General features: G+C 36.1%; 4 protein-coding genes across 13 annotated transcripts; all 4 read right to left on the bottom strand.

Moving 5' to 3' along the window:
* Positions 1-10: 10 nt before the first annotated feature.
* ETG1 (E2F target protein 1 (ETG1)) lies at positions 11-3,662 on the bottom strand. Its single transcript, NM_129617.5, has 13 exons — positions 3,189-3,662; positions 2,827-2,940; positions 2,631-2,738; positions 2,411-2,542; positions 2,265-2,306; positions 1,977-2,078; positions 1,639-1,875; positions 1,432-1,548; positions 1,139-1,341; positions 914-1,049; positions 618-845; positions 440-507; positions 11-364 (listed from the first exon to the last, which is right to left on the bottom strand). The coding sequence occupies exons 1-13, from the start codon at positions 3,354-3,356 to the stop codon at positions 250-252; spliced, it is 1,770 nt and encodes a 589-aa protein (NP_181587.2). The 5' UTR covers positions 3,357-3,662; the 3' UTR covers positions 11-249.
* KT2 (potassium transporter 2) lies at positions 3,614-7,728 on the bottom strand. Of its 5 annotated transcripts, none has more exons than NM_001336845.1 (10): positions 7,119-7,728; positions 6,794-6,870; positions 6,477-6,711; positions 6,144-6,389; positions 5,999-6,052; positions 5,653-5,913; positions 5,520-5,572; positions 5,319-5,436; positions 4,962-5,216; positions 3,614-4,884 (listed from the first exon to the last, which is right to left on the bottom strand). In NM_001336845.1, the coding sequence occupies exons 2-10, from the start codon at positions 6,836-6,838 to the stop codon at positions 3,767-3,769; spliced, it is 2,385 nt and encodes a 794-aa protein (NP_001324081.1). In that variant the 5' UTR covers positions 6,839-6,870; positions 7,119-7,728; the 3' UTR covers positions 3,614-3,766. The 5 variants fall into 5 exon arrangements, with proteins under 5 accessions (NP_001324081.1, NP_001318392.1, NP_565936.1 ...); NM_001336844.1 differs by having other exon boundaries at positions 7,559-7,728; NM_129616.4 differs by having other exon boundaries at positions 7,236-7,581.
* A 2,274-nt stretch (positions 7,729-10,002) lies between these two features.
* AT2G40530 (uncharacterized protein) lies at positions 10,003-10,782 on the bottom strand. The gene has a single exon (NM_129615.4). The coding sequence runs from the start codon at positions 10,681-10,683 to the stop codon at positions 10,366-10,368; it is 318 nt and encodes a 105-aa protein (NP_565935.1). The 5' UTR covers positions 10,684-10,782; the 3' UTR covers positions 10,003-10,365.
* A 1,539-nt stretch (positions 10,783-12,321) lies between these two features.
* AT2G40520 (Nucleotidyltransferase family protein) lies at positions 12,322-15,946 on the bottom strand. 6 transcript variants are annotated; one of them, NM_001084562.3, is made up of 10 exons: positions 15,661-15,946; positions 15,271-15,351; positions 14,518-14,784; positions 14,220-14,399; positions 14,026-14,118; positions 13,760-13,942; positions 13,583-13,685; positions 13,331-13,504; positions 12,801-13,249; positions 12,338-12,709 (listed from the first exon to the last, which is right to left on the bottom strand). In NM_001084562.3, the coding sequence occupies exons 3-10, from the start codon at positions 14,740-14,742 to the stop codon at positions 12,608-12,610; spliced, it is 1,509 nt and encodes a 502-aa protein (NP_001078031.1). In that variant the 5' UTR covers positions 14,743-14,784; positions 15,271-15,351; positions 15,661-15,946; the 3' UTR covers positions 12,338-12,607. The 6 variants fall into 6 exon arrangements, with proteins under 6 accessions (NP_001318391.1, NP_001078031.1, NP_001324307.1 ...); NM_001336843.1 differs by lacking the exon at positions 15,661-15,946 and adding an exon at positions 15,538-15,610 and having other exon boundaries at positions 12,369-12,709; NM_001336842.1 differs by having other exon boundaries at positions 12,322-12,709; positions 15,271-15,670.
* Between the last annotated feature and the right edge of the window lie 238 nt (positions 15,947-16,184).

Below are 16,184 nucleotides of genomic sequence, written 5' to 3'. Positions count from 1 at the left end.
TGTGCATGTGCTTTATTCAGTATTTACCATGTCAGATCAACGATGAAAATTAACCGGAATGGGTTTGAAGTCTCCAAGTTTTCTTCTTTCTCAAACATTTTCCATTACCAGTCAATAGCTCAAAAGTTGAACCTTAATAAATAGATAGGAAATGAAACGATATGGTTCTTCTTACTCAGATAACTTAGTGAAAATTACAATATCCAAATAGTCTCGAAACCATAATACATCTTGTTCGTTACGGTGGTTTTACTTGAGCCTCTCCTTTCTAAGTCTTTCTAGTTCCAACACCATTTGCCAGTGCTCTAGTGAAAGCGTAGTCTCACCATAACTCACAGACATCATACGAGCCATTGTCAACAATCTGTGGAACCAAACAACATAATTGTAAGTTTTGCACATATTTGACAAGGATAAACCCTAAGGAGGGCTTTTGTACCTGCTCAAGTCTTGGCTGCCTAAACTACGATCTGTTTGTCTAGCTGCAACCAAATCATTCTCCACCACCTGCAACAAAAATTTGCAGAAAATATTAGTCAAAAGTCTGAAAACAATGGATTTCTTTAGAAGTACCAGATTGGCAGATTCTAACATTAATGCAATAGATATATACATACCTGTTGCAACTCTTGCCCAATGGAGTGTGATAATGATTTGCAAGTAGCTAAGTAGCACCTCCAAGTTTCAGCTGTTTCTGGTGTGATGACTTCCAATGAATTCACTTGAGAAGGTTGAAGAGGTAGAACCAAATCGGCGGGCATTATGTTCGACTTTCCCTCGGAGAATATGAGCATTTGAACATCAGTGGCCATTTCCATTTTGTAATATTGGAAATCATACTCAACCTGAAATAGCAGCAGATTCCATATTCATATTTGAATCTGATTAAAAGTGAATAATGACGTTGCCCTACCTTCTGACATTCCAAGAGGTTTTTAAGCAGATTTGCATTCTCAACTCCAACAGAGTTCAAGGTGCCTGGTTGCAACTCTGTTTCATCCAATATCAAGTGCGTACCATCAGCAATTTGTAGAACTCCAGGCATCAATCTGAGTCATAAAAACAATATAATTGCAGGTCTTTCAAGAGAAGAATGATTCAAAACCATTGTTAAGATTTCGTAGAACTGGATTCTTACCTGTTGATTCCATAGTCTTTCTTGGGACCGAACGAGGCAGTGTTCAGATACTCAATAGTAAGTGGTATAGATTGTGTGAACGGTAGGAGGCTTTTGAGGGCACCACTGAGCTGGGTACCGAAGATAGACATGCTTTCTTTATTAAGGTGTATGAGATTAAGAGAAAGCTTCCCAACAGCAACATTATCTACTCTTCCATGCACCTGTAAAGGAGAAAAAAAACATATGAATATAGAAGGCCGTAGCAGTAATAGCTGAGAATAAAAACAAGTGATCCTTTTTCAACTAATTACCTTTGACAGGAGATGCAATAATAGGAACTGTGCGGCAATGTGATCATTCCCAAGTAGACCGGTAAGGTACTTCATCAAACTCTCTCTTATCTCTTTGAATATTTGGGGGGATTTTGGCTGCTAAATGGAAAGTAACAAGAGATTTAAAACAAATTTCAAAACACGAATAGGTATGAGAGGTATATTTTCTAAATCGATGATACTTGCCTCTGGTAATAACGAAGAACCATGCAGGAAATGCTGTGTTTCAAGCTTTCTATGGATAAGACAATGGAGGCGTGGGACCTTTCCAGAGGGCATCTGAACAGATTCAGCTTCAGAAAGAGCATCAGAGTTTTCATCAAGTGTATCTGTATCCATCATAACAATTGGATCGAAGGTCAACACTCCAAGAAATTCAACCACATCATTTAGCTTCAAATCTGACTCTGGAGAATCATAGATCTGCGTGGCCGCATAAGAATCTTGTCAACAGACTAGTCTTTGCTGCTTTTGTATACACATGTTAACAGGTAATATAAAGAACAATGTAAACATATATTTACCTTGACAAGACAAGGCAGAGAATCTGCACTTGTAGCAGGCGGAATACCAGAAGTTTGTGGAACCTGAGATTCTGAAGCTGATGAAGTAGCTTCCCCCACTTTCTGATGAACATAAAAAACAGTATTAATCAGAAATTCTTCATCAGCCAAAATCTCAATGTCTCATGATTCTTCCCAGTAACAGTAAAGAAAAGTTTATAATATATGGTTTTTTCCACAACTTTGTAGCTTATAGTGTTAGACTCATAAAGACTTTGAAGAAAGACTTAAGAGACTAGAGATCCTTACCATTTTCTTAAAAGGAGAACCATTACGCCCAGCTTCTAAAGTCTGCAATGGTGGCTAAAATAAGTTATTGACAAACAACACCAATAGATGTTGCTACAACAAAATCAGTTTCATATAAAGCAAACATGAGAACCTAAGTTGCTTACACTGGAGTCCATGGAATCAGTCATTTCTTCATCCACCCTCACACGCTTTTCCCTGTTTTGGCCAGTTAGATCCAAAAACCGGTTTTTTAGCTCTTGTGAAGAACATTCAGTCCACTGGTTTTTTCCCGGAACCTAAACATTGCAATCAAGTGTTATTATGTTTAAACATATATGAGAGACCAACAACAAAAAAGAAAGATCCGCATGAGACAAAACATACTGGAACACAGTAAAGCAAGCGACGCTCCCAAACTTGAATTTCAGTGGAAGAACCCTCAGGAAACTGTGAAACATCACTGTACTTGTTTGTTCTCCATGTTGAATCATCCTAAACAGAACGTAAAAACAGAAACAGTTACTGATAGATAAAGATTGAATTCTTCTTTAGTAGAAACCATCAAAAGTCATATTCCTACCTTGTAAGCACCAGCATAGAATTCATTCCCAAGCATGTCCTGTATCATTCCACGAAACCGAACAAGAGTCTTGGGTTGCACCCACTTAATACTTGACGAATCAAGAATTGGAACCTAGTAGACAAAAGAAAACACTATCGGTTAATTAAGAAAAATATCTCAAAACAGATCCTTGAAAAAACCCAAATTAACCAATCTATGGATAGACTAAAACCTAAAGTAAGCTGATTTACTTAGAAACAGAGCCAAAGTACACGAAAAAATCAACCTATTATGCTAATTGGGTAGTAATTAATCAAAACATACTCAATTGCCCTAAACCCAAAAAAAAATAGAAACAGAGTAAAGGTTTTAGGGCAAACCTGGGAGATAGCAGATTCGTCGGAGAAGTAGTGACGGAACAAATCAACGACACCCCAGTCTTTTCCGACAGACGAAGCCGGATCGTAGCCTGAAGACAGAGCATTTACGAAGGAGAATCGGACGGCTCCTAAAGGGTTGGTCAGACAATCGTAAGCTGGTCCTCCCATATCTCAAAACCAACCTTTGATTTCACTCTTTACCAAAGTACTATGTAGCGAGAATCGCCAAGAATCTAGAGATGAAAGATTGAGTCTTTGCTCAAACACGAATTAAGGGCAATGTCAAGTGTGTATAGTTGGGCCTTTCCCGCCATATCTCCTAGGTTATTCCCGCCATTATCCATGCCCATTCTCCAACTTCCAACGCACCGTTTTGGACCCCTCTCCATACGATGTCGTTTCATGTGTATAATAAACTAATTCATTTGGCATATATGATCCTCTGACCATCTTGGTCTTAAGATTTGTTAAAAGTCAAACCCCAGACTCACAAACACAGAAACAGAGATCTATGAAGCTAAACATGACGAATTTACAACAGAGGAATTAGGTTTTCATATATTTAGTTTTTTCATAAGTCAAACAACATAAACCATGCCGACTTCTAAAAGAGAAACAGGTGGAACCTTAAGAGCCACGTCAGGTCCTCTACAGTTCCTTCTCAAGAAATTATAACCGAAATTAACTGCTAATCTCTTCATCACCGATGATCCTTGTTTCGCTTTCACATGTGAATGTCCCAATATAAACGCAGTTCCTGCTTCTTGCGCTGCCAGCAAATCCCTCAGCTCGCTTCTCAGTTCCGCATCTGCTTCTGCTGACGATGTTGATCCTTCGTCCTCGTAACTGTTTTCCTCAACCGCAAACCTCACCCGTCTTATGGTGGCGGTTGGGGCTGGTTCGGCCATTTGTATGACGTCTTCCATGCTTTCGACTGTGGAGAATCCGATGGAGACACTCTCTGGTTGGAGATTGTCTTCGATCTCGTAAGCTACTGTTCCGATCACGGCTAGTCTTGACTCGCTTGAGGATTCGTTGGACTGGACAGAACGAGCGTTGTCGTCTTCTTGTTGTGTTCTTTTGTGCCAATCGTAACGGATGAAATCCGCCAGCTTGCTTACGAGCTCTGTTTCGAATGAGTCCACGTCTTGATGGACGTCACGGTATCCATACCGAACGATGCATCTGTAAGAGCGGTGGTCAACGGGACCAACACGACCCACGAGGTATCTCTCAGCAGGTGGAACGAACGGGACAGGGACAGATTTCACGCAGACAAAGACAAGAACACGGTGGAAGGCAGGGAGGTTGGTGACGAACCGGGAGAAATTGGCGGGGATTCCAGAGGTTAAATCCGTGAAGACTAAACCGATACCTGGAACTCGAGAAATTCCGAGGCTTGGACCCAATGCAAGAAGCCATTCAAGCGAGACTTTATTCTGGAGATCAAACTCGTATTTCTTAATGGTGGTGTAGTGCCAAACGAACATGATGATCATGAATATTAGAGATAAGAGGATCGGAAGCCAAGCGCCTTCACGAAATTTGGTGAGTGAGGCCGAGAAGTAGAGAAGTTCTATTGAACCGAAAAAGAGAAGGAACGCTAGCGCTAGAATTGGAGGCTTGTGCCAGCAAAGAACAATGACTAATGAGGTAAGACATGTTGTCACTAGCATAACCGCCATTACAGCCAAACCTGCAACCAACCACAAAGGAATATAATCTCAAAGTCGAAGAATCCAAAATTCTTGAGTTGATAAAAGAATCTCATACCTGATGCATTTCCCAGGTGTTTGACATCTCTAAACCCGATAGTAACAGCGATGCAGAGAATCATGAGCATCCAGTTAATCTCCGGTATGTAAATCTGACCATGCATCTTATCGGACGTGTGAATGACTTTGACTCGAGGGAAGCATCCGAGAGACTGGCTCTGGTTTATGATTGAGAAAGTCCCACTGATGATCGCTTGGCTTCCCACAACAGAAGCAAGAATTGCTACAGCAAGCACAGGCCAGTGCAAACATTCTGTTCAAAACCATGGAGTTATATAAACAAAAGATCAGATTACGTTTTCAATGATCAACACCAAAAAAAAATTGAGTTCTTGAAGTAAGGCAAATTACTGACTTGGTACAGAGACGTAAAACCCAATTGCATGAGCAGAATGGTGATGCCGGGATAAGTAAGCAGCTTGCCCCATGTATGCCAATATAAGAGCCGGATAAACCAGGAAGGTAAACGCAATCTACAGCAAACAAAACAAAGATTTATTGAAACCTGTGGCGATATAACAATAAGTAAATCATCCAAGCTAAAGTAGAAACTAACCTGAATTGCTGCGTAATTGAAGTGACCAAGATCAGCAAACATGGCCTCAGCACCTAAAACAAAGACTCAACGAGTTAGATTACTGACATTATTTATGGCGACATTAACAATATCGATTTCTTATATATCTCACCAGTTATGCACAACAAGATCCCGCCTAGAGACATCCATCCGCTTACTCTCGTCTTTCTCAAGAACATGAACATGTATGTAGGAGAAAGAGCTTTGTATATATGAGGATTCCACTGTATTATATTGTACAAGCCAATACCACTTATACAGAGCAGCCAAGTGAGGACAATAGGCGCGAAAACAAACCCAACACGATGTGTCCCAAAATGCTGAAGCGAGAAAAGGCAGACTAGTATGAAGCAGGTAATAGGAATTACTGCATCTGCACGTTTGAACAACAAAGGAAGCCATCATTCATCAGAACTCAAGTAGCAAAAACTAACACTACCCAGTCTTTGTGTACTTACATTGGTGATGTTCTTTAGACATATTCAGCTCAAGACCTGACACAGCAGAGAAAACTACATACAAGAAAAAGAAAAGATTAGAAAACTCTTTTAACTAGCAATTGGACACTGGAATATCTGTCTACAAACACAGAAGCATACATACCGGAGATAGCTGGAGTGAGAAGTCCATCTCCAATAACCATACAAGTCCCAAGAAGAACAAGAAGCAGCAAAGCAGTGTGTAACCACTTGTGTTTCTCCAGATATCTTTTCACACACGAGTCATGGTTCTTCTCCGGTGGATGCTCCAGCTTATAAGTGGACAGTGCCTCATCAGAGACTTGTCGGTTTGGGAGGAGGCTAACTTTGACATGACGGCAGATCAATGAGTACAAAGCAAAAGTTCCACCTGAAAACAAATGTAACAAACCTTCATAAGCAAAGCAAATAAAGTTTCTCGATGATTTTCTGCTCTGAAAGTGTCTCTTCCCCTCACCTTCTCCGTTATCATCAGCTCGGAGGACAATGAAGACATACTTAAGCAAAGGAACCAAAGTTAAAGTCCAGAAAACAAAAGACATAACACCGTAGATCTCTTCATTGGTCTCTGAATGTTGAATGTCCTCAGCAAAAGTGCTCTTAAAGACATAAAGCGGAGAGATACTCAAGTCTCCATAGACAACACCAAGACTCTGGTAAGCAAGAAGCAAAACCGACCTCCATGATTCCTTCTGCATAATTGTCAAAGTTCCAATCTTTATTCAGCTCAAAATTCCAAAATTGAGCAAATCTAAAAGAAAATGGACAACAAACCTTAGAAGAACGAGAACCACAGCATTTTCCGAGATTGAGATCCATGGTTCTTAAATGTTCAGCCTAACACGCTAAAGCTGAACAACCAAAGAAAGAAGAAGATAGATTTATGAATCTGAAGCAATTGAAAAGTAATGTCGAAAAGAGTGAAACCTACAAAGTAACAATAAATAGGACAACCAAACTCTGTTCCCAAATTAGAAGGAAGAAAACAAAGTAGGCCACATTCACGCACATGCCATTCTCATATCCACGAATTTAGATAAAACCCAGAAAAAGAAGAACAATCAAAAACCCTAAATCTCTAAAATTGAACAACAATTACCCAGAAAATGAAAAGACTTGAAAAGTGTAGAGCCTAGTGTTAGGCTTTTAGCCATAAATGGAGATAAATCAATTATTAGCTTTTGCCCATTTTGCCAACTGTGTTTTTTCCACTTACAGAATTTTTAATTGAAGTATGAATTTTTCTGGGTGGATGACGTGAATCGATGTGTAGGAGTGAAGAAAGAGATGATCTGCTTATCATTGAATTAAAGATATTGAAGACAAAGAACGACGATACAAGATAAGAACCCATAGCCTCCACATGCTATAGCCAAATTAAAAAAACGTCTTTGTCTTTGCGTTTTCTCGGGGAAAAAAAGAAAGAGAGCAAACGTGGCGAGAATATTTACAGGTGAAGAGACAGAAACACGTGAGTGCTCTCCCGACAGTTACATGACATCTAAAGGAAAAAGCTTTTCTTTTTTTTCTTATACTTACCAACAGAATTTGCGCCATTGATTTTGCAAGCTTTGTACTATTGATAAGCCTCAAAATCTGGTCATCACCAACCTCACTCACTCTCTTTTCTCTCTATTTTCCGAAACTTTTTGTTGCAATAACAAAAATCGAAACTGTTTTTTTTTTTATTTCTCTCTGTATCAGTCAACAACAATAATATATTTTGTTAAAAGGTATATATAACGCGTAATTAATATATACTTATATTAGTATTTGTTACTATCTATTGATAGTCACTAGTATTAAATTTTTAATACTACCTTATTATTTCTCTTTTATAATTTGTGAATTTCTTTAACTTGGCAGATTGTAAGAAAGAAAAAAATTGATATGAAATGTATTTAAGATTTTGTCCCTATTATGGATTATGGTGAACAACTAGATGATATTTAATAAATGAATAGCAACATATAAAATAATTAATAACAAATCTATATATACAGTTATAAACTTTTAGAATGGTTTTATGGCATTTTAAAGGTTTTTTTTAAAAAATTTGGTTGCATCTACTTTTTTATATCTCATTTTTTTACAAATAATTATTATTATTTAACACATGTCTTTATTTGTACACATCTCTGAATTGTTTTAGTGTGTAAAAATTAGTTGTTTAGCTAATGAATCATAGATTTACAAATTTATTCTATAAAAGTTTGTTGATTTTTAGTAATCTATAAATTTAAAAATTTGTTTCGAAATAATTGAATTTGAAGTCATTGATTGGTGCTCTATTTCTATTCCTTTCTTTTTATGCTTCTTTCTCTTTCACTCCTCTTTTATGTGTTTCTTCCTCTACCTTTTTGTTTTTGGGGTGTTTTCTTTCTCTCCCTTTTGTTAGGTGTTGCGCAATTTCAACCTTTATACATTATTTTCTTGCTATCCCATTTGACATTATTGTAGTCGAACAATTATAAAACCAGATCGGAATCCAATTCTCCAAATCGATTCAGCTTGCTCTTCACAACAATCTTTTCTATTATTATATAATTCAAACTTTCAAAGCATATAGTAGACTTGGTCGGTGGATTCAATGCATGTATAAAGAGACTTATTACCAAATCAAATAATAAATTAATATTATATGCATGCGTTGCATGACGACAAATCACACTAACATTTGATATTTCAAAGCAAAGAACAAAATGTATTTTATATGATTTAAGATTCTATACGTGATTTGGGGAATGCTGTCTTTTCAGTTTGGTGTATGATGTATCAGTCAAATGTGAACGATATTTGTTTTTTGCTAGTCAAAAACTTATACACTGTTGATATGTGAAGCTCACTAGAGAGACGATTGTTTTCTGGAGTCTCTTATATCATCAAGATTTTGCTTGGAACACTCTTTTTCTGGAGTCTGTTTTAGTGAAGATTAGGTTCGCCATGGGTTTTTTGCAAGTTATTTTCTTGATTGCCAAAAGCAGGTTTTAGGATATACTAATGATTCTTAAGAATAGAACTTATTATTTATACTTATATATATATATATATATATATATTGGGCACAAATATAGACCAATCATTTTCCGAAGTTTTAAGATTAAAAAGTTCAAAATTGGGCGATTTAATTAATGATTATGAAATTACAAATCATATTTTAGGATTGCTGAATCCCTCTTTCATTATAATAATGTGACTGTTACAGTAATTAGTGTACAAGAAAATGTTTGTCGTCTACTATCAACTCTTATTAATTTTTGCAATTTTGCCAAAATAAAAATGAATTCGAATTGATCTTACACGAAACCATTTTGTTTTTACTTATTAGAGTTTCTTAACCAATTGACCATTTTCTTCTTCTTTTTATTGTTTACCCGCAAACACAATCTAGGAATGAAAATCTTGTTTTTCTTGGCAATCGGCGGCATATATATTATGGGAAAGAAACTTTTCGTTTTTTCTTGGTAAAATGGGTAACAAGTGATGATAGATTGGTGATGGTAAGTAAAATTTACTTGGGAGATAATTGAGTTTCTTAGTTGGCGATATGGGATGCTGTGATTTAGTGTTTACTCATTAACGTACATTTATAAGCCAATGTAATTCCAAATCTGGAAAGATTTTAGGCAGTAAAAAACAGAGAACGATAAATACTTTTTTTATGCTTTGTTAACGGGCCAGTAAGCCAAAATATGCATAGTTTTCGATGTTAATTTATAAACAACTTGCTTTGGTGAATGGTTAAAGACTGTATAACCGACAGAATGTTCCTTTTGTCACCAACTGACAGAATGTTTTTGTGTTTTCTTTCCCATATTTTTATTTCATTTATGTTTTTGATAACATAAAACTAGATAAATATACCACAAGATTCTTGGATATAAGTTAAAACACACACCTGAAAAGAGAGAGAGAGTTATATATCCACATATTTATCAAAAGAAAATTCTTGGATTAATCCCTGCCTGTTTTATATTATTGTGGGTAAATTACTCTCTTTTAGTGTTATAGAAAAATATTCCATTTTAATAACAAAAAAAAAGAGTTTTACAACTGACAAATACAGTTTTTTTATTATGAGTTGTATTACATACATGAATACATGAACTCCCATCAACACGAGGAAATGAGACAATTCAAGAGGAAGGGCACAATTATATTTTATGAACTAAAAAGACAAAATGAAATAAGATCAAAATATAAAAAAATGAAGGAAAAGAGCAAAATAAAACTGATCATACGGAGACGACCTCCAAGGACAAAAACATTATAAACAACATGTATGTATAAATATATTTAACACAAAATGTCTATATGTGTGTGTATATACGCATGACATGTATGGATCAGTGGCCAATACCAGGGCTTGGGACATCACCTTGCCTTCTATAAATATCATCATAATCAGGCACTGGAGGTGATGGTGATGTTGTTGATGATGATGATCCTCCATCATAATAGTCACTCGAATAATCAACTTCCATGTTTGGTGCCATCAACTTCCTCATCTTCATTGCCGGGAATTTACCGCCGTGAAAGGCTTCCGGCTCCGATCTAGTAGTGCCTCTCACACTTGTACTCAACCCAAGATTCGAAGGAATTCCGGAGATAATTAGTAAGAAGGAGAGTAATATAACGTCAAACTTAATCTTCGTTGCATCCATTCAATATAAAGGTGAAAAAATATAAGAGAATTTATATGAATTTTTTCTTTCTTCTTGTTTTCTTTAGGTTCAAGAAGAGATTGTAGCGTTGTGGTTATAATAGAGATCATACATATATATGAGTAACTATATAAGAAAAGTAGCATTGCATTATTAAATTTGGAGGGCCAACTTTGTTGAAATTGGCAAACAAAGGTCATGATGGATTTATAACATGGCAATTTCTTACTTTTTCTTTTCTTTGATTTATCTATGTTATCTTTTTATTTCTATCGTAATGATCTCTCATTGCATGCCTTGTTCTAGGACAAGTCGTATATTTGTTGGAAAATTGTTAAGACAATATAAATATTATGAGATTTTTAAAAACTAGTGATTAAATCAAAAATTTAAGTAATAAACTTTCCAAAAGCATTGACCACAAAGTTCATTGTTGGGGACAAATTAGAGACGTTGGATTTTTTTCTCATTTAACTGTTATTTTTATTTAAAATTTTGGAAAACTAGTATTTTAACCCAAGTCCCTTTTTTGTTCATCTTTTACTAAAGAGGGAGCTAGGACTTAGGAGATACAATCATTCCGAGATTATAACACTTCCAAGAGATTCACGCAATTGAGTTTGGACTTGTAACCGGAGTGAGATATTGGAATACTATATACTCTAAAGCATCTAAACCAAGTTGTGAGGTAGTTTCATGAAGGGTTTAAGCATAAACGCCTTAGAGGAACTTATATGGGTTTAAGCATAAACGCCTTAGAGGAACTTATATGCACTGGTTTAATTAAAAAATTCTATCATCGTCTTGTAATCAAAAGAGCAACGTAAGCATATGGGGGTCACGTGCTACCATTGGTCAATGCCGACTGAAGAGGTATGCCGAATAGCAGAAAACTCATTATTCCCTTTTTAATAAAAGCATGGGGTTATCAAACCTAAGTGTATAATTAATATACTATGTTTTATAATTAAAGTATTTAGTGACAATAATTAACGACACAGCATTCTGGCACAGAAGAAGTGAATAATTGCGTTTTCTTATCTTTTAATGATCATGTCTCGCTTAGAAATGCATTACGAGTTAATAAACATGTTACTGACTGTCGAAAGTAGCCACGTATGTATCATTGGGATCCGATCAGTGAGGAATTAGAGGAATAATTTAGATAATATTCTATATCTATAATCTACAATTAATTATGCTACTTAGCTTTAATACGCCAACAAACCGATATCAATATATCATCGTCATAACTCATAATGTTTCAAGTTTTGATTTGATCTTGCTAAGATCTCCATAATCAACCTAATTATTGATGTAACTATATAAAACTATTCGGAAAATCTTGCAGAATTACTCTATAATGCATATGTTCGTATGAAGATGATAACAATTTTAAGATATGTGAGATATGACGTAATGCTTTGGAAGTATATCGTCATATCATACATAGGAATAGGATACATATCAAATATGGATAATTGTCATAAAAAGATCCCTGGCTGGGCCCTAAACTCCACTAACAAGTGACAGCAACTTCTCTATCAGATCAAACTAAAGTTTCTTATAAAACAGCTTCATGGCAATGTAATAATTCTAACAACTTAGATAAGTTTCATGTTTTTTTTTGGGATTTTTGACTAAAATGACCATCAAGAATTTATAAAGAGCAAATCATCTTTCTTCTGTCAACCTTAATAAAAGAGACCTTTGAATGAATAAAGGTTCAAACAGAATTACAATCCTAATGAAGCATCTGCTGCAACCTTTGCAACTTCCAATACACCACCAATAGAAGAAGAAGAAGAAGAAGAAGAAGAAGAAAAAGAAAAACTCTTTGTCATTGTTTAATGTTGGTAAGAATGCGAGACGATAAACCCTAAGGTTATTAGGCAAAAGGTTTTAGCCTAAGAGACCAACCAATTCAAGGATTCTTTTTGGACTCTTGAGTCTCAGATGCTGAAGGTAATGACTTCACCGTGCTCGGTTTGCTGCTACTGCACCCAGCGGTGTTAGATTGTTTACTCTGCAAAAGAAACCGATGGATCAATACATTTTGAAAAACAACTTCTTTTCCAAAATAGGAATATGAGTGAAAGAGTAAACGGTGAATGTACCATTCCAGGAATGTAAGTGCCTGTTCCGTTTGATCTCCGATTGTTTGGTGACTGTTTGATATTTGGCATGGATGTTGGTCCCTCCTGATTCCTCCCATTGAAACCATTCCTTACCCTGCTCATATAGAAGCTGATATTTGCCCAGGAAGTTGTGTCTAGACTCGGAGGGAGCCAGTTATGCAGGCTCTCACCGTGAAACCACTTCCCGTATATAAGATTATTGCGGTATCTGTCAAAATCTCCTTTAAGTTGAGAGTAGTCTGCTGCTCCAGTGCCAAACGCGACGACAGGCTCCTCTACGTCTTGTCTTTGTCCCTTACCGTTCCTCTCCAGTGAAACATTAAAGAACTTCTCCAGTTTCCAACCCACGTTCTCTCCAGGCAGTGTAAGCACATCTCTGAGTTTCTGAACTCCCAGCATAAAACAATTTCTTAAACGTACCATATTTCCTAGCAAGATTACACAAAAGATAGAAAATATTACTTGAGATACCAATAATCATGCTTAGAAATCTCTGGTTAATATAGTACCTTTTGTCACACTACGTCCAAGGTTGTTACTGTGTTTCAGAGGATCCAGTATGTTGTAATATTTTACAGGAAAATATTTCCTGCTGGCTTCAACAACTCCAGTTTCCCCAGAATATAACTCCATGCATTCTCTGAAGAACTTCTCATCTAGGAACACTTCATGATTTCCGGTTTCTGAAGGGAACAACAAATGAAGTTTTCAAATTTAGAGGAAACAACAAATGAAGTTTTCGATTATCTCAGCGTCCTTACCAGTAATATCTGGAAGAGATGATATCGGGACCGGACCAGTGACCGTGACACAGTAATTCTTCCAATCAAATGATCCATAGTAATTTATGAACTTATACAGAACCTGTTGATGATAGAGATTTAATATGTTAATCTTGGAAGCAATTTCCAAATAAGCTCAGATTTAAAAATGCTTACAGCTAAAGGGCCAGACAGTGATGAATAAGACATGTTGACGATGTTCAAGACGAGTATAGCCAATGCATATGTCGAAATCAATCCAGAGTTGGCACCGAGAATACGGCTTTCATAAAAACACCAGGCCTTAACCAAAATGATGCTTTTTTTGAACAGATGGTCTCTACCAAAAGCTTTGTCAACCTAATAAAGCAACAAAAATATCATCAGTTGAGAGAATAGACGATGGAAACAAGTATATATTATACTATCATCAAGTATTTTACCTGCTCCAGAAAACATAAAGCGCCTAGTCCCGCCAATTGATTGAAGGAGATATCGAAAGCAACGTCCCTGATAGAGCACTTTATGACTTTGACCTACCATCAAAAACATCATTTGAGCGGGAAACAGCATAAGCATGGAATATGAGTTTTTATTGAACACACATATTTAAAAACAAACAAGGAACCAAGCAAACCTTTGCTTGGACATACTGAACACCAGTTACTTGGAGATCTGAATTTCCCATTTCAGCTTCAAGCACACAACACACTGCTCTAGCACAGTCCTCCTCCGAAGCATGATGAGTTAGAACTGTCAGATCAATATCTCCATCTGGGAGATAGGTTTTTAATGGCATTGAACCAAATAAATACACCTGGTAATATACAACACCGCATTAAAACTACATTTTGATCAAGTTAGAAAACTTTAGCATTCCTAATACGTTGGAGACTGAAGGAAAGTTCATCCAACAAAAGCAAGAAAGTTCTAACCTCAATTCCAAGACGTTCCCACAGAAGAGTCTGGAGATTACTGATGATCTTATTCCTACTTCTTTCTGCAAGATAGTTAGGTTGGATGGCACATAGTATCTCCTGAGCCCTTGCCTCAGCAATCAACCACACTTCCGCCTCTATTGGCGTTGTTTTTGGAGACAGAGACAACGATGAAGAGGATGCAGATAAAGAGACTGGAACCTTTCCTTTATGATCAGCCATTTGAACAAAAAACAAAGAGAATCACCCCAACGAGTGCAAGATCTACAAGTACAAACCATAGAACAAAGAGAAAAAATCATGGCTTCATTAAAAGAAAAACATGACATCAAATAAGGAAAACAACTTCCAACCAAAGAAATGAAGCCATACAAATTGAATCACCACAGAACAGAACAGAGCAAGAACAAAATCTTGCTTCAAAACAATACAAGCAAGACAAGAAAATCAAAACAGAGTGATAAATGAATAGTAAATGCAAATGTTAGGTATCCCTATACAGTCTTTAGCTTCCTCAAAGCCAAACCCAAACCAAAGAATAAAAAAAAAACAAGACTTTGGAAAATACCCAAAAAAAGAATTGACAAAAAGAATTCTGATCCACTCGCTTTTCCCCCAGCTTACACGGCAATGATTGCGACAACAACTAAAAACTAAAGCTTTCTAAAACTCAAGCAAATAAAAAAAGCCTCGTCAACCTCGTAAATGGAGAAAATATTTTTAGAGTTGTGAGGAGTATCGGAAAAGTACCTATGCTTTTAGTCCAAGTGTCGTCGTCAAAGAAGCTTCCTTTGAACAAATCCGTCAGAACCCAAGTGGCTTTAACTCACCCTGCAACATAGAAACCCATAAAAATCAAAACTTTCGATGATGAACAAAAGATCAACACTTGTTAACAAGTTTAGGGTTCTAGGATTGTAATCAATATGCATTTGTAAGAAAAAGTTGAAATTTAACGCGTAAAGAAAAAGCTTTTGCCTTTGGATTATCAAACGCAAACTCATCAAAAAAACTCACAAGAAATGAAAGAGTTAAAGACCAAAATGGAACAGAGAAAGCGAAAGGAGCATAAGCAGAATCGTTTTCACCAAATCTTAATTAGTTTAAGAGTGAAGAGCTAAAGAGGATAAAGAACTTTACTCTGGCGGAGAAAATGGCAGCTTAGCGTCTAAACATGAGAAGGAGAATAAATAAACAAGATAATGTAAATGATAATGAAACGACTACCGGTAAAAAAATGTGAAAAAAAAAAGTCAATGAAATTTTTATGGAAGTTTCATAAGTCATAGAAATTAAATAATAATGACCCCAAAATTTAATAAATCAGCATCTTTCTTTCTTTTGTATTAAAAATCGTTTCACATAACCCCAATAAAATTGTTCATTTTTCCTAACAACGTCGTCGTCTTCCTCATGAGTTCAAAGAGAGAAGACAAGAAAATCAAAGGAAAAAGAAAAAAAAGTTAAAAAAGTAAAATGAAATAAAAGACTAAAAGAGAGGAAATGACAAAATAGATATCTACGATGTACAGATACTCTTACAAACATTGGCTAATGAGATTTAGTGTTTGGATACGTTTATATTACTTTTCTTTTTTTTTCTTCCAAGTCAAATGTATTTTAGAAAATGTTATGAGGTCCAAATTTGTGTTTAAAAGTGATTT

This window comes from Arabidopsis thaliana, chromosome 2 (assembly GCF_000001735.4).
Source record: "Arabidopsis thaliana chromosome 2, partial sequence".
Taxonomy (NCBI): Eukaryota; Viridiplantae; Streptophyta; class Magnoliopsida; order Brassicales; family Brassicaceae; genus Arabidopsis; species Arabidopsis thaliana.
Note: the sequence above shows the minus strand (reverse complement) of the source record. Positions and strands in the feature narration are given on the sequence as shown.